Genomic DNA, 23,127 nt, shown 5'->3' on the forward strand with positions numbered 1-23,127 from the left:
TTGGGTATTGACGATTTTGTTTCGTACTACGTTTCTCTAACTCCCTCGGTGAACGAAGGGATGAATCATTCCTATAACTTAAAATCAGTTCCATCGCTTCTTTTATATTTTGACCAACTATCATACCTGCAGCAAACTCTTTCTGAACATTAATTAATTCTTCTAGATTTGATTCAGGGTCATCCTCTTCCAATTCCTCACGTAGAAGGAAGCACATTTCATCGAACACATATCGTTGTGTCGGTTCGTTCCATTGCATAAATGTATCTAATACATCTTGTACATTATATCTTCCAACTTTCGAAACCCATCTAAGAGCAGTGGAATCTAATATTCCCCGTTCTTCAGTGTTAGGAAGCTGACTACGTCTCTGCACAGAGTCAGAGGTAGGAATCTTAATCAGAGTTTTATAGAAGGGAGATAGAATATTAGAGACAGAATCAGTGATTCTCCGACGAACAGAAAGCGGAGTCATAATATTAGCAGAAGCAGTAAATAGAGTAGCAGTTGGAACAGATAGATCAGGAGCAGTAGGAGTAGCGGACAAAATAACCTGTAAACTAGCAGGTGTGAGCGATACAGGTATAGGTAAAGAAGCCGGCAACCCTGGAAGAGGGGGTGTCGAAGGAACATTAATATTGACCACAGGAGGTACAGGAACTTGATTCAAAGGAGCAGGAACACCAGGTTGTCCAGCAACCGGTAATTGAACATTCGGTATAGGTGGAGCCGTAGCACCCTGTGCATACGGTGGGGGTGATCGTAACAAGTAAGACAACAGGGGATCCTTTTCAGGGTCCTCTACTATCTTAGCTGTACTCGATGGCAAAGCAGGATAGCACTTATCTATCGCTAAATTACGCTCTCTATTGGCCACCTCCATTGCCTTCTCAGACTCGTTGAGTTGCAGCTGCCTAGCAGACTGTTCTAAAGTCAACTCTTGCTCTTTCTGTTCTTTCTTCAACTTTTTAATTTCTCTCTGTTTAGATTCTTTTCGCCAATAACGGAAAGAATCAAACATTGCCGGCCGGGCTTTCTTCTTGAACAATTTCGTTTCTAAGTTATCAAGAACTTGAGGTTCGAAACTACCATGCAGTGGCCAACTAAGGACACCATCTTTCTCTGTATAGTGGATCCATACCTCGTTATAAGAGATAGGGCCCACACCAAATTTGCAATATAGATCATAAAGGGGAGTTCCAATCGGAGGAACCGAACACGAGTCCTCCAACTGGGAATCACTGTTGCAACTAAAACAAGACAACATACAATTTTTCCGACTTACCATTTTATAATCCGGAACACAGAACAGACAAAACACAAACAAAAGGGTGCGCACTTGAACCAAGAACTTAGGCCTACCAAAGCGAACAAATGTATCGATACCCGAACTAAACCAAATGATTATCTTAACCAGAACAACCAGTGATAATCTTACGAAACCAAACCAAACCTAAAACTAAAAGGATTATCCAAAACAGGAGCAACCCTTACGAAGTAACCAACTAGCAACCACTTAATACTTAACTGAGGCACTGAAGACGTCACCAAGGAGAAACCCGTCACGTCTCGCCGTACTAAGGACTGCACCTCGGGTCCAAGACAGGGTGACGGTCAAGGCAACGAACCACTGCAGCCGTCTGAACGGGAACCCTCGTGGAAGAGAACGTCGGGCCACTTTTGCGATATGCCGGGATCGATGAAGTGGGGCGCCTCCCTCTGAAATCTTCACACGAAGCTTCTCGAACTCTTCAGGCTTTTGGACCGGTACCGAATGACGTCGCCCCACGTTGGGCGCCAATTGGAGTTCTGGACTTTTTGGTTCCGTCCAGAGGTGTCAGGGATAACACCCGAAGACCCCGGAGTTCTACCTGCCTCGGTGCACAAACAAACAGAAACACGGGCTTCTCGATGGTGGCGTCAAAGACCAAAGGTTTATTACTGCAGGGACACAGAAGTCACAGAAACTACACATGGGCAGTATCTAGGAGCCTGTTCCATTTGTACAAAGAGGGTTGCTCCTTATATACTAAATATTGGGCTTCAGGCAAATTCTTTACATGTTAGCACATTTCCAAAACCTTTGTATCTTGAACAATAAATATTTGGCGTTGTACAGGAATCGTCAATAATATCTGATGTCAAAACATTACGAACGAGAGGTTCCCACTATTCCATCATAATCCCATGTCAACCTCTCATTCAAGACCCGGACCGCCTCATCGTAAATTTTGTTTCCTCCCCCTAATAAAGGCCCAGAAGGAAAGGAGCAGAGCCAGGTGCAGAAGATAGAAAAGCAGGATAAGAGATGTTTGTGGGTCGTAAATGGGCAAGGCTACCAGCTTCGGCCGCCTAATCATGATCAAGCCAACGGACACGAGAACCAGTATAGCAGGGCTGGCCTCAGGCTGAGGAGGCAGCTCTTGCTGAGTCATGCTGTCACAGCGTTGCTTGCCTAAGGTGCACGTGTCACTAGCAAGGTGAATTGCCGGCTAAAGCCTACGTGTCCTTAATTGAAAGAGGTTATTGCGTGTTCATTGACTATGTGAGGGCAAAGAAAACAAAATGGCTTCCGTGTTCTAAAATGGATGCCACGGGTAGATCAGAAATGTGTTTGTAACAGGAGTGCTCTTGCTCGTATCATAGCGAAAACACCAGGATATACTAAATGGATCATTTGCGGTTCACTGATACCAAAATTATGTATTTGCGACAATGTTAAAAACACGGGTTAAAATCGTCACGGAACCTCAAACTAAAGGTTGCGGGGGCGCTGTAGCATTCTGCGCATAGGGGGGTGGCGAAGTTAATAATTGCGACATTAATTGGTCTTTTTCACGCTCTTTTGCTGTCCCTTGCTGAAGAGACGGCAAAACTGGATAACACTTATCTATTGCCATTTTACGTTGCCTGTGCAATTGCTCATTTATCTGCTCTTCCTCATTATCTTTAAACTGCACGGCAGCTTGCATTACTGAAAGTCCCCCTTCTTTCTTATTTTTCTTAGCTAATTTAATTTCTTTTTGTTTGGCTTCTTTGCGCCATATGCGGAAAGAGTCAAACATCGCCGGCCGGGCTTTCTTTTTGAAGAGTTTAACTTCAAGGTTGTCTAAGATTTCAGAATCAAAGCTACCATATTGGGGCCATTTTAAAACACCATCTTTCCTAGTGTATTTAATCCATACCTCGTTGTAAACGATGGGGCCTACCCCATGTTTAACGTACAGTTCGTAAGTCGGAGTTCCAACTGGAGGAACCGGACATGAGTCCTCCAATCGGGAGTCCCTATTATTACTACCAAGACAAAACCAATTCCCGAGTCTAAGACTAGGCATCCTTTCTCTCTAGTCTAGTTCCAAAACTTCAAAGGAGTTATCGATTACGATATTGCTCGTGAAAACACGAGTCCTTCGGTTATGGTGCTTGCAAGAACCAATAAAAACCTTTATGTATCTCCAAGATACCACAAAGTAAGTCCAACTAAGGACTTGGAGACGCTCCACTTATACTTAACTGAAAAATATCGATGGCTTCACCAGAAGACTCGTCTCAGCGTTTCGCTCTACCGAAAATTTCAAGGGTCCAACATCAGGGCGATAGCCAGGGCAGCAGTCCTTGTAGCCGTCGAGAAGCGGGGAACCTCGCAGTAAAGACCTTCGGACCACGTCGACATGCAGGGGTCGATGAGGTGGTGGGCCCTCCTCCGGAATTTTCACACGAAGCTCCTCACGATCTTCAGGCTGATTGGTACCACTGGAATCGCCCCAAACGCTGGGCGCCAAATGAGGTACTGGGTTTTTAAGAACCGGTACAGAACCGGTAACCCAGCGGTGCCAGGGGATCAACACACCAGAGACCTCGGGTTCTCCTGAGTCAGACCTACAGAAACTTCAGAGTCTTCCAGGTGAAGTCAAAGATTCGTTTATTGGCTGCAACCAAGGTGACAGGGTCCTAGAAGTACGATACAAGTATATTCAGGAGACTGCACACTTTCACAAAGTCAGGCTTCTCATCTTATACCTAATATTCAGCCTTGAGCAATACATTCCTTGGATTCGTGGTATTTCATTTATGGTTACTGTTTACAAAAGAAAAGCAGAGTCATGATGACATGTACATATTTCACGTCGTGCTGCTCATAACAAATCATCCGGCAAGGCCCAACATTTCATCAGATATCGCTGGACCCCTAATAAAAACGGTCACCTCCCCATCATAAAGCAAGTGAAGGAAGGAGTGGAGAAAGATGTGAGCGAGATATGGCAGGTGTGCGTGCTGAAATGGTTTTATGGCTGGTTGGGCTTAGATGCTATCTTGCTCGGCCACTGGGAGGGAACTGACCTAACGAGCTCGGCCTGGGGCAATGGTTCTAACTTGTACTGGGGTCAGAGAGAAGTCGATTAAGGAGTATGTGTCCTCGTGGAATCAAATTCAACTGGATTAAGGCCTATGTAGAGGGCAACATGCAGCTAAGGGTTTAGAAGGTAAATGACGATTTCGAGGTGAAATCGTCACTCGAATATGCCGAAAAATACATGTACTTGATGTACTCGTCATTCTCGGTCTTTTGATACCAAATTCGTCCTATTTCGACGAAGTTTTTTATTCTCGAGTCCGGTACTATTATATGAATCCAGATTTTTTCAGAACCACACAGCTTTATTTCTGCCAGACCTCAAACCCTCCCGTTTAGGCATAACCTTTCCTTTGCCCCCTATAGCCCTCGGGGCTGGGACAGGGACTGGGTCAAGGAGAGGAGACTCGATGTTTGTAGATGTGTCTGACTCCTCTTCACTATCAGTACTATCTTCAATAAGAGCCACAAAGCCACTAGACTGGATGATGTTTGTATCAGTAAGAGAATCATGTACCACACCAGAAGTACTACTGTTATTTAATACGAAAGGATCTTCTGTGTTGTTATCAGTTAGAGGAGATTGGTTAGATGAATCCAATCCCAACGAGGATCTCCTGTCGCTATTTATTTTTGCCACTACTTGGAAGAGGTAGTTATCCATGGTGTTGTTGACTGGAGTTAGTTGTTTACCGGGCATAGTTAGAATGGGCAGTACAGTCAAAGCAATATGTTTACTCGCAAGACTCAGTGGATGTTTCAATTGCCCAGTGCAGATCAGCCAAACTGAGTTCAGGAAGAGATCGCCGGAGTTTCGGGCGGGGGTCCTAGCCCAACCCAACCTAGGTCAGCCTAGGACGGCCTAAGACGGTCCCGCCCTTGTCCCGGGCTTCTGCCGGCGCCCTCCCGCGCGCTCCCGCGCCGCGGGACTCTCCAGTTGAAGAAATACTGACTACAGAGGAAGAGGAGGAGCCAGCAGGGAGAGCGTCCCAGCTGGTAACGATTGGGAGTTGTGGGCGCTCCTGGGACTTGTAGTCCTGCGCCCACAACACGCTCGCAGCCCTGCAGGTCCCCACACACACAGTCAGAGATCCGTCGGTAGCGCTGATAGGAGATGGCCTCAGATGAAGCGGGACCCGCGCAGCGGGTTCCGCGAGCAGTATCCAGGGGATAGGCAAGCTTCAAAGGCACAGCGAACCCAGCATGGAGACAACAGCAATAGACAAGGGAATCCGCCGGTGCAAGTGAGGAGGCGGCTTATCACCGTGTTGTCGAACCAGGGAGGAGCCAGCAGGGAGAGCGTCCCAGCTGGTAACGATTGGGAGTTGTGGGCGCTCCTGGGACTTGTAGTCCTGCGCCCACAACACGCTCGCAGCCCTGCAGGTCCCCACACACACAGTCAGAGATCCGTCGGTAGCGCTGATAGGAGATGGCCTCAGACGAAGCGGGACCCGCGCAGCGGGTTCCGCGAGCAGTATCCAGGGGATAGGCAAGCTTCAAAGGCACAGCGAACCCAGCGTGGAGACAACAGCAATAGACAAGGGAATCCGCCGGTGCAAGTGAGGAGGCGGCTTATCACCGTGTTGTCGAACCAGGGAGGAGCCAGCAGGGAGAGCGTCCTAGCTGGTAACGATTGGGAGTTGTGGGCGCTCCTGGGACTTGTAGTCCTGTGCCCACAACACGCTCGCAGCCCTGCAGGTCCCCACACACACAGTCAGAGATCCGTCTGTAGCGCTGATAGGAGATGGCCTCAGACGAAGCGGGACCCACGCAGCGGGTTCCGCGAGCAGTATCCAGGGGATAGGCAAGCTTCAAAGGCACAGCGAACCCAGCGTGGAGACAACAGCAATAGACAAGGGAATGGACAACAGCAATAGACAAGGGAATCTTCTCTTTCTTCATCACTTTCTGGCATTTTTTGTGACATAAAGTTTTTTTTTTCTTTTATGCAGAACAAGTTTCAAGGGAAACCGAGATTAGGTGCACAATATTTTGGAACACTGTATCCTTCAAAGTTGACTAAACCAAAAACTAATACATAGGATTCTCATCCTACTATGTTTCGGCGGATATTAACCTTTTACCCACTCCAGACGTCTATTGGAGTTTTTTACGGGAAAAAGGGGTCTGTGTGAAAAGCACGACTGAGTTACTCTAGCGTCTTGCGTCTTGCGTTAGATTATCACCTTACCAAACGTTGGGCGCCATGTAGTGTAGTTCCTATTTTCCCAATAGGCTCTGCGCATTGGAATATTATAGACAGCAGTTTAGACGTAGGACTGAGGTTATCTAGGTCTCTCGTCACTATATTAAACTTAATTAATTTTGCCAGCTAGCTCAGAGGTCACTAGAAACTACACTACATGGCGCCCCACGTTGGGCACCATGTAGTGTAGTTCCTATTTTCCCAATAGGTTCTGCGCATTGGAATAATATAGACAGCAGTTTAGACGTAGGACTGAGGTTATCTAGGTCTCTACTGACTATATTATACGTAATAAATTTTGCCAGCTAGCTCAGAGGTCACTAGAAACTTTCGTGAGTAAACAAGGAGGTGTTAACTTCCCTGAATAGACAAGAAGGGATTAGTTTCTGACAACCGTATAAACATGACAACTTTGCTCCCTCAGAATAAGAGTGTATCTCCAGAGCCGTGTGAAAACAATAGACAACTATTTCACTCAGTCAATCGTGCATGCTTTAGTTTCACCAGAGTGCAGAGAAATAGAGAGATAGGCGTTTTCAATAAAAGTTGTTATTTATTGAGCAGTCTTCTTTCTCATGCAAGAGAAATGAATTACCACAGTTGCAATACTTATCATGAAGTAAATTGCGTACAGTAAAAGGAGTGTTATGAAATATTACTGTAAAAGCATTGATATGGTTTCTTAGCCATATGATACTTTAATATATACATACATAAAAACATTGACTAACGTACTCAACTGGTGCTTCTAATATACGCCTACCCCGGTGTACCTGACCTAAGCCTAATACGTGGGAAGGAGTAAGTGAGTAGCAGTTTAAGATAAGTTGGTTATTTTGCCAAGAATCTGAATCAAGAATTCTCTTAAGGTTTTAGTCAGCTCCGTACCTTGGTTTTTAGAATGAAGGAGGTCTTGTATCCCTCTCTCAGGACTCGATCTCCCAGTAACCTGCAAGGGTTACTGGATACACCGGAGCTGGATTTCTCGGCAGGAGAAAAGACAGCGTCTCTCTCAGTGCGTCAATGGGAGGGTCGGCTTCCTTCGGCTCTCGCATCAGCTGGGCTTCGGGCAAGTAGATAGCCGCTCTGCTCCAAACCACCACCGTGTATTTGCTTAAGGCAACGTTGGTATATTTATACCTGGAAGGTGCCGTGTTTGATGTAAGGTTTGACATAAGACGTCACTAAGAACTAACAGTATGTTCTGGACTCCAGGAGTTCTTGCCAAATCAAGACAAAAGCAGGGGGAATTCCCGGGCTGCTGGAGGCTTGGATTTGTTTAAAGAACACGTTGTACTTTCTAGGAATCCATGGGAGTAGCCTTGCCGTATTAGTACTGCATTGGCTATGACTAAATATGGACATGATTCTTATGCCTTTATAAGGATATGTTTTGTTATAACCACATAAGGGCATGAATCGGGAATATTTCATTAGAGTCCTAGATCGATTCACAACACCAGAACCAGTCTTGAACACATGCGCAGACAATTTGTTAACGCTGTCCTGCAGAGGGGCAAGCACCTGGGCAATGGCCGAAGAAAGGAGCTTGTCAACCTCTGCAGGAGTGCGTGGCTGGGGGGCTGCACCTCAGCAGAGTGAGCTGATACATAGTCATGGTCAGAAGGTGACTGCATATTTAATGAGGGCCGGGCCCCCATAAACAGATACACCCTACTAAATTATAAAAGGCTCCCCCCAACACGAGTGCCTCTGGAAACAGGTGAGTAACCAAAATGTTAGACTTCAATGTACTACAGAAGTGGCTGTGAAGACTTTCACATATATTCAAACTTTTTTTTTTTTAATACAACCAGGCCACGCTTATTATTAAAGGGCAAAGCCCGTAAAACAGACCGCCATGCGGTGTCAGTGCTGGGGGGGAGGCAGAGCAACACAACAGACGAAGCACCAGAAGCCTCAGAGTGTTTCACCACACACGCGCGAAGAACGCTGTGGTGAAGCTGAAGCACCGGCCGCGCATCTATGGAAAGACAGCACCGCACGGCGCACTGGCTAAACAGAGACGCTCAAGCCAAGCCTACCGCATCAGCTATACAGCGGGAGAAACCCGCAAGCAATACAATATAAATAAAAGCTGTCACACAAGGAAACTGCCCCCGCAAGTCCCAAATACGCAGTTAAGAATATACAAAGGGACTTAACTGAAGGCAGCAATGAAGAAAGAGGACGGACTTCGTCGAGGGAGCTGCTTTATGTATTCGGCTGGACTATGATTGGTGGACTGGCTCCCATGGTTACTGTTGTGCCTCATGGGATATGTAGTTGGCAGCCTGTGTTTTTTCTGTTTCTTCTAACTTGCTGTTAATAAGATGAAGAAAGGACATGCAGAATCCTCGCCTCCGCTTCCTGACATAGAATTCAGGATTTCAACAAAATCCTTTAGTGATTAATAAGGATTTTCCATAACTGGCATCTACATTAGGAGTTTCTACTGGACTGAATCAGACACAGTGACAGCGCCTGAGACGGGAGAAGGATTGCATGCTTGGTGCAGTCCTAGAGGTCACCCAGAGTGGCCCTTTTGTAGAAGAAGTAAATCGGAATCCAGCATCACTTTTAATCATTAAATGTGCTACCCGTTCCACAGTCAGACTGACAGGAGCTCCCAACCCACCCTTCTTGGGAAAGGAGTCCAAGTTGTAGGCATTTCTAATAAACAACTGATGAGCTGTCAGCAAATGTTCCTGTACAAATTGGGTCAATGATGAATGGCCAGAAACTTGTTAGGGAATAACCTTGTAAATTGACTTGAGCAAATTACTGTACACAGGATGGTGTTGGTATTCAAACACAACGTGAAGACTCTAAATTACATTCGGCAGCTCGAGAGTTAATTTGTTTCCAGGCTTTACATAAGTGTATTTAACTCCAGATTTAAATTGCACAGTAAATCAAGAGGCTTGGAATTTTACAGGAAAGAAATGTGAATTGATTGAAAGTGCAGAGCCAGCTTAAATCACGGTGAAACCGAATGCAGTGTGTCCACACACTCCTCAGTACAACCATACACGTGAAGCAGAGGAGGGCATATACCTGTCATTGATAACATTTTTAAGCAAGGCATTCTAAAAGAAGAGATATGGAGCCCATGTAACTCTACTATCACGGGAATTAAATAAACAGGTAGAAAAAGGAGGATAGTAAAGGACCTGAGAAGAATTAATACTATTGTTGTCCCATGTTGCTGTATTGTATGGTAGAACATGCAAGATCCAATGCCAATCTCCTGCTTTAAGCTGAAGAGTCATAATTATTTATTCATTTTGTAGGTGTGTTTTATTGAATTACATTTTGTTGTGCTATGTTTTCATGAACATTCATTAATTGTTGTCATTTTTACCTCATCATGAACCATGTCAAAAATGTGTTCTCTCTGTCTAAAACTTATAAAATGTACTGTTTTGGGATATTTGTTGCAATTGTTTTATTTTACCCTTTTCCAAAATGCAGACTACATGTCACTCCTCTTACTGATTTTGTACGTAAGAACTTTTCCTTGATTTTGAACTAAGCAGATTCTATGTCAGTTTGCTATTTGATATTATAGAAAAAGGTTTTCTTATTTCTTAGCACACTTTTGTTGTGGTGGTCTGTCTGTTGACTTCACATCTAGAGTTATATCTAAGTCTGGCTTTTAATATAATTTAGAGGACAACTGTATGTGATCCTTCTGCAAATATTATGATGATTATTTCTCTGACTAAGTAACCATTACTTTAAATCTTTAATATGACCTTACTGCTTGCTGTAACTCCAAAGCTAAATGCAAGTGCCTTTACCAAGGGAACGGTCCTTTAATGGCTGCTACGGCTGACTATAAGGTCATTACACTGTTTGCCCCATGAGGGCAGAATGTGTTAATTAATAAAATAAAGGTGTCCCAGAGACCGAGGGGGTCGAAACACCTCCGGTACTCCGAAACCTTTGTTTCACAGTTGTTGCTGTGAATGTGAAACAGTTAACAGCCGCATGCAGGACCACAGGGGTGAAATGTTGAACAGTCACAGCAATAGCTGTGAAAGGAGGCTGAAGTTAGACCCTGGTTCTGCCTGGGCTCGGCTAAACTGTTTTCATCATTCAGTTTGTTGTGCTCCTGAGGCGGAAGCCGGGAGCGAGGCTCTGTATCAATTTTAACTATTTGTGTCACCTGAATACTGTGTAATTTTAAAATCACACTTACGCTTTTTGGGAAAGCCTGTGGTTTAAAGCAGCCGATCTATTGCTGCAGTAAGACCCCCACAGAACGTTGTTTGGCGCCAGCGCCATCGCGCTGAAACCGGAGGCCACGCCCCCTTTCGAGGCCACGCCCCCTCCCACAAACAGTACTTAAGACGCCGAGCTAAGGCGCCAGGTAATTGCTGTTTGTTGTGCTCCTGAGGCGGAAGCCGGGAGCGAGGCTCTGTATCAATTTTAACTATTTGTGTCACCTGAATACTGTGTAATTTTAAAATCACACTTACGCTTTTTGGGAAAGCCTGTGGTTTAAAGCAGCCGATCTATTGCTGCAGTAAGACCCCCACAGAACGTTGTTTGGCGCCAGCGCCATCGCGCTGAAACCGGAGGCCACGCCCCCTTTCGAGGCCACGCCCCCTCCCACAAACAGTACTTAAGACGCCGAGCTAAGGCGCCAGGTAATTGCTGTTTGTTGTGCTCCTGAGGCGGAAGCCGGGAGCGAGGCTCTGTATCAATTTTAACTATTTGTGTCACCTGAATACTGTGTAATTTTAAAATCACACTTACGCTTTTTGGGAAAGCCTGTGGTTTAAAGCAGCCCCTTTTTCAGGCCACACCCCCTATCCCACAACTCCAGGGCAGTATAAACTATGTGCAATCCTCGGTCGCGCAGCGGGCGAGCGCAGCGGGCGCGACGATTGCGCGCCGAAGGCGCGCCTAAGGCAAGCCCGTCTGCGCCCGTCCGCGACCGACCGGGACCAGGGGCCATATCCCCTACAGGCTCCAGCACATCCAGGGCCGTTACCATTCGCTGCAATCGCAGCGAGTTACTAGCTCTGAACAAATCCATCATAACGACAAACTGCATCCAAACCGGCCCAGGCCTATCCTATGGACCTATTTCATGCCGCTCATGTCAATGGACCAGCTTGGGTCAACTCTCAACGGATCTTCACACAATCCCTACCAGCCACCAGCATGAACTAAAATGTCTATACTTTAACGCCAGATCCCTACCTAAGCATGCATTAGACATATGGGACATTCTAACCTCTAAAACCCCAGATTTGGTTTTTATTACCGAAACGTGGCTATCCGACACCAGTGCTCCAGACCTAGCCAACGCCCTCCCCCCCAACTACAACATAATTACACAAAATAGACAAAGCAAGAAAAAAGGAGGTGGAGTCGCTGTGATTTTCAGGGACCACCTAACATGTCTCACGGATACAATTAATGCATATCCCGAACATGAGCTACTATCATTTAAAATTCTCGCTGAGAATTTCGTTATGCTAGCGGGCGCAGTTGTCTACAATCCACCAGGACAACAAATCAACCTCAGCGCCAAACTCCTGAATCAACTACTCCCCTTGTGCCTAAAGCACAAAAACTACATGGTCATAGGGGACTTTAACGTCCATTACGAAAATCCCAATGCCCCCGGAGCGACACAGCTCAAATACGACATGGAAATCCTCCAACTTAAGCAGCTGGTCGATGGCCCTACGCACATAGCAGGGCACACCCTGGATCTCCTTTTTACGAACATCGAGTCGACCACCCTCAAGGAAATCCGCCCCCTGTCATGGTCCGACCACTTCATGCTCTCATTCTCGCTCAAATTTCTCGGCAAACCCGTAAAAACCAGACCCACCCCCCTCACCTCCAATAGAGCTTGGAGACTAATCAATGACTCCAACTTCCAAAATCACTTTCACGAAACAGATATCTCCCTACCAGACAATGCATCTTTTGGTAACAACGTCATCCGGCTAGAAACCGGAATCCGCCAAACGTTGGACAAAATAGCACCCTTACGAGAAGTCAGGAAAAAAACAACTACTAACGAAAAATGGTACACCCCCACCCTCAAGAGCCTTAAAAGGGAATGCCAAAAAACAGAACACCAATGGAGACAAACGAAAGACTCCGTAACCAGAGCCAACTATACCGCCAAAAGGAAACAATACATCCTTGCCATTCGAGAGGCAAAAAAAGCATTTTTTACGCAACGAATTCTCGAAAACCACAACTCCGCAAAGGAGTTGTTCAAAATCGTGAAAGAGCTCAGCAACCCATCTAGCACTTCGCAAACCCTCACCCCCTCAACAGAAGCATGCGAACGGATTAGCACTTTCTTTTCCGAAAAAATTAACAAAATTTATTCCACCTTCACCCCCTCCCATCCCAATACCCCTTACGACAACTCTGATGTATGTCCATCTACACCCGACAAAGACAATGTTCACCTAGACGTAGCCAACTCTCCACGTCTAACCAACTTCCAACCACTCTCCGAAGAAGAGGTGTTAGCAGTTCTTAAAGCAATAAAATCCGGCTCTCCTGCAGACCCCTGCCCGCACTTTGTGTTCTCAGAAATTGCACCGACTCTCTGCCCCCTCATTACCAAACTCTTCAACCAGTCCCTCGCCTCCGCGTCCTTTCCAGACTGCTGGAAACACGCATCTGTAACCCCCCTCCTGAAGAAAGCCGGTTCCGATATCCTCAACCCCGAGAACTATAGACCAATCTCACAGCTCCCCTACCTCTCCAAGGCATTGGAGAAAATGGTCAACTTACAATTGTCCAAATACCTGGAGGACAACTCGCTTCTGGACCCCACCCAAACTGGCTTCAGATCCAACAACAGCACCGAGGCTACGCTGCTGGCAGTGTCGGACAGTGTCAGATGCATCACTGACCAAGGGGGATCGGTGGCTCTGATACTGTTAGACCTGTCGGCAGCGTTCGACACGGTGTCGCACGAATGCCTACTAAACATCCTCCGGAGCAAAGGAATACAAGCCATGGCGTTACAATGGATTGCATCCTTCTTGAGCAACCGAACCCAAGCAGTGCACATGGGCCAATTCCATTCAAAACCCCGTCCCATCGGCTGTGGAGTCCCACAAGGGGCCTCTCTAAGCCCCACTCTCTTTAATGTCTACGTTTCATCTCTGGCCGACATTGGAAGAAAGTGGGGCATCGGCATATGTTCATATGCCGACGATACACAGCTGATGGTGACTATGGACGAAAGATCGGAAAGATCGGAAACAACCAAAAACAAACTACACAGCTGCCTCTCCGAAATGGCAGATTGGATGCGCAACCACTGCCTTAAGCTCAATGCCGGAAAATCGGAAATATTACTGTTCGGAGGAGCCAAACTATCGTGGAACGATACGTGGTGGCCACCGTCACTGGGAACAGCCCCCACCCCGAAACAGTACGCCAGAAACCTTGGCATTATGATGGATGACGCACTGTCCATGAAAGATCATGTACGCATACTCTGGGGTAAAGGATTTGCAATCCTGAAACTCCTAGCCAAAATTTTCTCTTGGATCCCACTGGACTGCCGACGTACGATTACCCAGGCCCTCCTAGTCAGCCGCCTGGATTATGGCAATGCCCTATTCGAAGGGATGAACGAGCAACTGTTCTCCCGCCTACAGGTCCTTCAAAACCAGGCAGCCAAACTGGTATGCAATAAAGGCAAACGAGATTTGGCATCAGCATGCCTGAAACAACTTCACTGGCTGCCAATGCGCCAGCGTGCCACATTCAAACTGCTCTGTCACACGCACAAAGCCCTCCACAAAACAGGTCCTACAATCCTACAAGGGAAAATCGAGTTCTATATTCCAAATAGGAACTTAAGATCCAATAATTCAGCCCTAGCAAAACCTAAGCGCATCTACAAAACAAGGACAGGTGGACGAGCCTTTTCTCACCTGGCGGCCAAACGATGGAATGAACTACCTATGGATCTTAGACACACTACAAACCTCCTCCAATTCCGGCATAAACTCAAAACCCACCTCTTCCCTAAAAACTAATTCCCCCGCACAACCTCAGCAGTCCCCTTTTCTTTTTAGCGCCTTGATATCCCTTGGGATGAATGTCGCGCTCTATAAATACCAGAAATAAATAAGTTGAGCCGGGGAGATGCAGGAGATGAGCAGAACCCCCCCTCTTCCTTCTTAGATACCAGTGACACTACGAGCTATGAGAGGAGGAAGGGGGGAGGCTCCTGTGTGCCCCGCTGCAGGCTCTATCTTCTGCCTTCTCCTGCCCAAACCATATATTTCAGAGAGGCAGAGGCTGTGTATTAGGACATTGTAATTTTGAGAGCAGCGGGCCTATATCAGGTTGAATAGGCTGCTGCTGCTCCATTGTCTTCAATGGAGGTCTCAACATTTCAATGTTCCAAGTTTTGTCTCATGAAGGATTTATTTATGCTGACCCCCGCATCATCCCTTCAGATAAGTTATCGATAAAAAGCACCAACATGTTGATGCTTTGTTGCTTCCATTGCTCAGCATTCAAACTCTGCACCAGCTTGAGCTTGAATTACTGTTGCCCAGAGAGCACGGTTTGTTTAAATCTAAGAGTCTGGTTCACTGATTTTTGAACGGTGGGCAGAATTATGTACAAGGACTCTAACATACCTTTGCAAACCAGATTGTTTTAATTTGCAAGTTTCATGGTCTGTAAATGGAAAGATGGGGGTTATGAAGACGTGGACTGGGTTGTTAGGGTTTGTTCTCTGAGACTGTGGGTTCACTCTATATTCACAGAGACCTTTTCCAGCAAAGGATCATGGCTCTTGAACCAAAAAAAAAATATGTATTCATAACCAGAGTTGCTTGACAATGGCATCCAGAGAACAAGAGATTCTTTTGTTTTGTAAGTTCAGGACGGTTATTTGTAAAATGGGATGAAGTGTGATTGTCGTCTGATGCAAAAACATTTCTTTCCTTCCTTTCAAGGTATTCTGGGATGAGCAGGCAGTGCAGCGTGGGTGCCACCCTCGGAAGAACAAAATATAATATACCTGTCAGGTAAGGATTCCTATAACTCTACGTTTCCTTTTCCCCTGCTTCTTCTTTCTCTATTCCCTTTCTTGATCTCTGTTTTTTTTGTCTCTTCAGCTTCCACATTTGACTCCCTCTGTGCACTATTCTTGCTGTTATCAAACTTCTGATAATCACCTGATGGATCCACATTGCTCCTGGTACATGTTGGGAGTGTAGTGCAGGTCCAGTTCATTTTAGGTCAGTTTTACCACAGCAGTTCCTTAACAATTGGCACATCTGTCTCCTCTTCCAGACCACATGATACCATCCTCCCTCTGTCTGTTCTTTCTGCGTATTTTCTCTCTGGATCTAACTTCCATCTCTTGGCGTCCTCCCATCCTTCCCTTTTTTGTCCTGTCTACTACAAGCAAAATGCATAAACAAAAGGAATCCACTAAGATGGGTTTGGTGACCCCTACAGTGGTGGGGAGCAACCAGTGTTGTTTAAATACCCCTCACACACCAAAAGGCCCCTTGGTGTCATGCTTCATCATTGGGGTCTTCGCAAACCTCTACGGAATGCGGCGTGCTGCGACTCACGACTACGTAGGAGCACTTATGAGTGAACTATGTGTTGGTGTGTGTGAGGGTGATATAACGTGAGTGGTGGGGTGAAAAGTGAAATATTAAAAAATACCTGGCTCATGGGTTTCTAAAAAATTGTATTCAGTCCCCGGCTGGTATCGTTAAAAAGTGCAAGGGAGGTTTGTCTTTGTTAATTAGGGTAAGATAACCTCACAAGTGCGTCGTCGACATGTTTCGGAGTAAAAACTCCTTCTTCAGGACAAGGATGTGCACTAGGTATCCTCACCTTACTCACATGGATGTAGATGTAAAAGTGTGCTCTACAAAAATAAACTTTGGTGAAAATGTACCTATCTGTTTTATTAAAGTTTGTTGCGCCCAATTGGCGTGTTTTGAACCTGTAAATGAACAAAAGGTCACAATAAACCAAGATGTAGAATATGTTCAAAAAAAGTGTAATTACACAGCAGGGAAACAAGGAACCAAAATGCGGTCCAGGAACCCTAGAAAAGTAAAAATATGAACAAACACATAGACAGGGACACACATTAAACGTTGTCTGAAGATCATCATCTGGTTCCATACTATGGAAAAAGGAATTGAAGGCATGCTGTAAGGAAGTATGTAGCTTACTTATGATAACAGGTCTAGTAGCCGCAGAAAAATACCTCTGACGTACACACACACTCACGGTAACAGCAGTGCCTGTTTGGCTTCCTCCCCTCAACGCGGCTCCGACGAAGTGTCGATCCGCTTAGAGGTTGTCCCGTTTTATAGTATCGCCACAAGTAGTTGATTGACCCTTAATTGAAACCGGAAAATGCCCAAAGATGGATGTGGCCCTTAATATATCCCGGTACTGCGCGGCATGTCCTGAAGTAGCCGAGCGAACGCAGAGAAAGACCACTATCCGTCGGCGCATGCGCACGGCGGTAGTCTCTGCGGAGCGCAGAGCAAGAACACCCTCCGTCGGCGCATGCGCACGGCGGTAGTGTTTACAATGATGCCTGGTTTAGAAAAACGGGATGGTTTGCGCACGCGCGAGTAAGATAACGCTGTTAACGCTATTCTCCGTTTTGGTGCAGTGTGGGCCCAGCATGTCTATAGTTGTATCAGTGCATCTTAAATACAAATGGAAAGGATGATTTCCATATGTTCAAGTACAATCAGGGTCAATGATGTCAACAAATTACAATCTATTCACGGGAGTGTATGAGGACTGAAGTTGACAGTAAAGAGGGACATTGTTCAATGGGCTGGAGTCATTAAACCTGAGAGGGGGGGGCATTATTCACTTAGGCTAAGGATATGCTCATGTTCCTTTAGTTAGCGTAATTGGCTCCATGGAATGGAGTCATTCAGCCCAGTTACATCTGAGCCCAAGCGAAAAACCCATCTCTGTTCTTTCTCAAAAAGACCCCTTTCAGAGGGTAGTTGTTCAATCACTGTCCAATGTATCTCGTTCACACAGTGTTGTGCCTCAAGGAAATGTGACGCCATTTTTGTGGTCTGTTTTTTGCACCTTACATTGCTTTTATGTTCGTTAATCCTGGTTTTGACAGCACGTGTAGTCATCCCCACATACTCCTTCCCACAAGGACATGTGATCAGATACACGACATTCCTGCTGTTACAGTTTGTAAAAGCCCGTTGGTCCCATTTTGTGCCATTTTGGAACTCGAGTGTGAGACTTTTTTCTGTTAGGTGACAGTTATTGCAGTTACCGCATGGGTGGTGCCCAGGTAGACCTTGCAGTCTCGTTTGTTGGGTCACCTGGGTACTGGGTCTGGTATGTACCAAGATATCCTTTAGGTTTCTACCTCTCCTATGGGCAAACAGGGGTTTTTCCAATTTTAGATTGCCGCTTGTCAGAATACTGAAAAGTCTCACTCTCGAGTTCCAAAATGGCACAAAATGGGACCAACGGGCTTTTACAAACTGTAACAGCAGGAATGTCGTGTATCTGATCACATGTCCTTGTTGGAAGGAGTATGTGGGGATGACTACACGTGCTGTCAAAACCAGGATTAACGAACATAAAAGCAATGTAAGGTGCAAAAAACAGACCACAAAAATGGCGTCACATTTCCTTGAGGCACAACACTGTGTGAACGAGATACATTGGACAGTGATTGAACACTGTTTCACCACTGTTTCACCACTATCAGAAATGCAACTCAAACTGATTTCCTATCTTGTTTTTGTTAATGCTTTCTTTGTGCAAAGTATAAAGTCACAAATATTTTGTCTTTGTGTTCATTTACAATTTTTGACTCCATTTCTACAGGTGACAGAAACATGAACAGAAAAAAGAAGGTTTAAATTTAGTGAAACACAACGAAAAGGATTATTTCAAGGAAAGTTAAAACATTCTCGAGCTCTAGAGAAGAAGCACATTGTATGTGCCAGGAATGGTGAGGATGTTGGAGCGGAAGAAACTGGTGAATGTGAAAGTTGTCAAATCCCTAAAGGAAAATGATCATAAATGTTTACCAAATGTCAGTAACTGAGAGTAAGGAGAACATTGGCCACAACTGATACCCACACAGAGCACTTGAGAAAACTCAGTGTTGTAAATTCTGTTTGATGGTTTATGAGAAATGCATTGGAGACTTAAACCCTCCCCAACAGATTAGCATCCGTAGACGTGTTGTGATGTGACAGAACTGTCAAAAAGACTAATATCCCCGATTTACAAGTGCAAGCTTTTGACTCCGTCTCCTGTGATTCAGAGGAGATTAAAGATTGTTTAAAAGAAACAAATTGTAAATGCTCTTTCTTAGATATTTCTGCAAAGATGCCGGATTATCATTTCCAATATAGGAAGATTTTCACCCACCAACTCTGTCTCTTGGGTTGATCCGAGTAGTTTCAAATTGTCCTGTAACTTCCAAAGTGGATAATGTACCTGTCTTAACCACTGAACAAAAAAAGCATATACTGGCACAGAAAGTATAAAAGAGGCCAGTGTTACACTATTGATAATTCATAAACCACCCTGGCATGCCCTAATTACCTGCCATTACTTGTATGAACAAACATACTTAACAGGCAAACACTAAAGCCCAAAGACCTTATCAGTGCCTTTAAAACTCCTAAATCAAATGTGATAAACTAGAATAACTAAATGAGACTAATTAAACTAGATAGAATTCACCCGGGCATAACTTGGAGAAAATGAATCCATGAGGGGCCTCTTAATTAATACAAGGGGCTCCTCAGTGAAAGTTTATAAGACAAGTTAGATCGGTGCCTTTAAAGGTAGGAAAATGATCTCCAGGAAAAAACTATAATTAGTTAAATACATATGTTAAGAAGAGCATCTGAAATGTATTTTAGAAGTTAATGCTGAGTTGTAACAAACAAGTACATGATCAGAAATCAGAGTCAGTCTTAAGATGGCATGTATCCAGGAACAAACCCAACTTGGAGAAACAAACTACTCGAATAAGAGAAATGACTGTGAGAACAGCTTTAGTCATCAATCCCACCTCACTAAACATGAGAAAACTAGCTCTGGACGAAAACCCTATCAGTGTGCAGAATGCCAGGATGGCTTCACTCGCAAATACAACCTTACTGTACATGAAAGAACCCACACTGGGCATAAACCGTATCAGTGCTCTGAATGCTGTAAAAGCTTCAGTACCAAATCCAATCTCACTTTACATGAAAGAACTCACACTGGACAAAAACCGTATCAGTGCTCTGAATGCTGTAAAAGCTTCAGTACCAAATCCAATCTCACTTTACATGAAAGAACTCACACTGGACAAAAACCGTATCAGTGCTCTGAATTCTATAAAAGCTTCAGTACCAAATCCAATCTCACTTTACATGAAAGAACTCACACTGGACAAAAACCTTATCAGTGCTCTGAATGCTGCAAAAGTTTCACTCGCAAATCCAGTCTCACTTTACATGAAGGAACCCACACTGGACAAAAACAGTATCAGTGCTCTGAATGCTGTAAAAGCTTCAGTACCAACTCCAATCTCACTTTACATGAAAAAACTCACACTGGACAAAAACCATATCAGTGCTCGACGTGCCAAAAAAGCTTCAGTTTTCGTGGCAGTCTGATTCGACATCAGCGAACTCACACTGAACAAAAACCTTATCAGTGCTCTGAATGCTGTAAAAGCTTCAGTACCAAATCCAATCTCACTTTGCATGAAAGAACTCACACTGGACAAAAACCATATCAGTGCTCTGAATGCTGTAAAAGCTTCAGTACCAAATCCAATCTCACTTTACATGAAAGAACTCACACTGGACAAAAACCATATCAGTGCTCCACGTGCCAAAAAAGCTTCCGTTTTCGTGGCGGTCTGATTCAACATCAGCAAACTCACACTGAACAAAAACCTTATCAGTGCTCTGAATGCTGGAAAAGCTTCAGTCATAAATCCAGCCTTACTGTACATGAAAGAGCCCACACTGGGTATAAACCGTATCAGTGCTCTGAATGCCAAAACAGTTTCTATTACAAATCCAGTTTAACTCAACATCAGAGAATCCATACTGGGCTCAAACCGTATCAGTGCTCTGAATGCTGTAAAAGCTTCAGAACCAAATCCAATCTCACTTCACATGGAAGAACCCACACTCGGTATAAACTGTATCAGTGCTCGGAATGCTGTAAAAGCTTCAGGCAGAAATCCAACCTTACTGTACATGAGAGAACCCACACTGGGCTCAAACCGTATCAGTGTTCTGAATCCCAGAAAAGCTTCAGTCATAAAATAACTTTCACTCACCACGAGGGAACTCACACTGGGAAAAAACCTGATTAGCTCTCTGAATGCTGAAAAAGTCGGAAATCTTGTCTCACTCAACCTGCGAGAACTTACCTGGAAGAAATCTTGTCATTGTTCTGAATGCCTGGGAAGCGTCAGCTGGAGATTCAATTTCATTGAACAAGAGAGAACACACAATGAGAAAAGAAATGACCCGTGCTCTCAATGTGACAAAAACTTCAGTTGTAACTGTAATCTTTCTACATAAGAGAGACAATGTGGGAGAATAAAAGGTGCTCACTGTGAACCCTGAGGAGGAGCTTTCAGCATCACAAAACATTTACATGAAGCAGCCACAAAGACACCGCTCCATTGATTGTCCAACAAACCGTCTACTGGGAAAAACACACAGCGAGGGATGGAAATGCTTGAATTAAACTCATTCCTTTGTAAACATTCAGTGTGTTTTGGTCCCTGAGTGTTTATAAGCAGAGCTCTGACCCACAAAGGCCATTCGATCCTGAACTTTGAGGCCACGCTGCTAGATTCAGGAATGAATGTAACCTCAAACTGTTTCCAGCATTAATGAGCCTCACCAGGGGGCTGCAGCAGGAGTCCCTGTGTCATAGGTCTCTATGGGACCAACATCTGTTCTGTGCCACATGGGGCTGATCATTGAGAAAAGCTAAAGGTAATGGATGGACTTGTAGTTAATCTCTGCAACATCCCGCCACATCATTCTCCAGTCTCTGTGCCACTAAAGACAAGGCCAACCATATGCAAACCATTCTTGGCACCACCCTAAATAGTTCTAATGACTTCCGATCCAATGGGACACAGCCTCATATTACAAAGATCCACTTTGGCTGCCTCTTTCCATGTTCTTTTTGCTACTAATGGAACCTGCTTCCCATCTGCTGAGGACAGTTTCACAAGCTTTACAATCACATCAGATACACCCGGATAATCAGGCCTATTCAGAAACTACTATAGGACGACTACAATACAAGAAAATGCGATTCACAAACTACGTGCAGTCGTTCTGCCTCTCCTATCTTTTTCTTTGTGGAGTTGTCTGCCTTGACTGCAGAGTTTCCGCACAAGTTAGTATAGTTTTAGTAGTAAATGTGGGAGTGACAGAGGGAAGTGGCTTTGAAATGTGAAATAATTATGAATAAAGGGGAGGGGTAAGGCAGGAGTATAGGGAGGTGTTTAGGGAAGGACAGGCACTCACTAGGGAGTAATGTACCTAAAGAGTCATAAATGTACTCCTGCTCAGAGCCGGAGTAAGTCCAATGTCACACATGGCCATCCACTGGAACTGCAACTAGTTAAAAATAAAAAATAAAAAATTCAATGGCAAAAAATATCTCAGATATAACATTCATTTTTAGTAAGGTTTAATTACACTTGTAAAGTCAGAGAAAAATCCCTGGAGAGATTAATGTATAGGGATACCTTAATCCAAATAAACAGTATAGATACCTAAATTTGATATTAAACAATCTGGTCACGGACTAGTTTGTGATGTTCACAATTTTTTATTAAAATATGCATCATGGTTAAAATTTCAGTAGAAATACAATTGTACTGAAAACATACAATAAAATAACATACACTCAAAATGACAGAATTTCAGAAATTAAAAAACAATTAAAAAACAATTGAATCTGTTCAAATTCAACTGAACAACGCAATACATATAAAAGTACACAATTTCTAAATCATCGACATACTTTCATTATAGAGAAAAGGATAGACAAAAGACAGAAGAAAACCTCTCTATAGAAAAAATATGGAATATAGTCACAGATAAGGAATGATTCAGCAGCCTATCCAATAATCTACTAGGAACCCCGGTATTGCAATGTGCAGAATATCCAGAGTTCTAGAGGCTTGAATTCATAAAGAAGTACAAAAAGGCGTCAACGCGTTTCGGTGTATCAGCACATGAATATAGCTACACCTTCATCAGGACGGTATCGATGGGGGTCATCTGATTCAATTGGTAGAAATCAAAGCTTTATTTTGAACACTAGACAGCAGTCTTGGTGTTGGTCAGTTTTCACACAACTCCAAGGATACGATGTAGAAGGTTTTATTTTCGGATAATTCCAATCGTTTTGTTAAGTGGTACAGGTTTATGTTCTTTTTTTCCTGTCTATATTTCCTTTAGATCTGGATTCCTTCGTTATGGGTTGTATCCTCCCTTTATTTCGTGCGGTACCCCCTTTTATTTAA

The 23,127-nt window shown here is 44.5% G+C and overlaps 1 protein-coding gene across 1 annotated transcript in view; it reads left to right on the forward strand.

The window, feature by feature from the left end:
- LOC144805764 (uncharacterized) overlaps positions 1–22,320 on the forward strand; it is a 60,423-nt gene extending 38,103 nt beyond the window's left edge. The window contains exons 2-3 of the mRNA XM_078672253.1: positions 15,536–15,607; positions 18,435–22,320. Coding sequence (XP_078528379.1) covers positions 19,546–20,943 — 1,398 coding nt within the window. The 5' untranslated portion in view covers positions 15,536–15,607; positions 18,435–19,545 and the 3' untranslated portion in view covers positions 20,944–22,320. The remainder of the gene's footprint in view (positions 1–15,535; positions 15,608–18,434) is intronic.
- The last annotated feature ends 807 nt before the right edge of the window (positions 22,321–23,127 follow it).

Source organism: Lissotriton helveticus (assembly GCF_964261635.1).
Source record: "Lissotriton helveticus chromosome 1_1 unlocalized genomic scaffold, aLisHel1.1 SUPER_1_unloc_23, whole genome shotgun sequence".
Classification (NCBI taxonomy): Eukaryota; Metazoa; Chordata; class Amphibia; order Caudata; family Salamandridae; genus Lissotriton; species Lissotriton helveticus.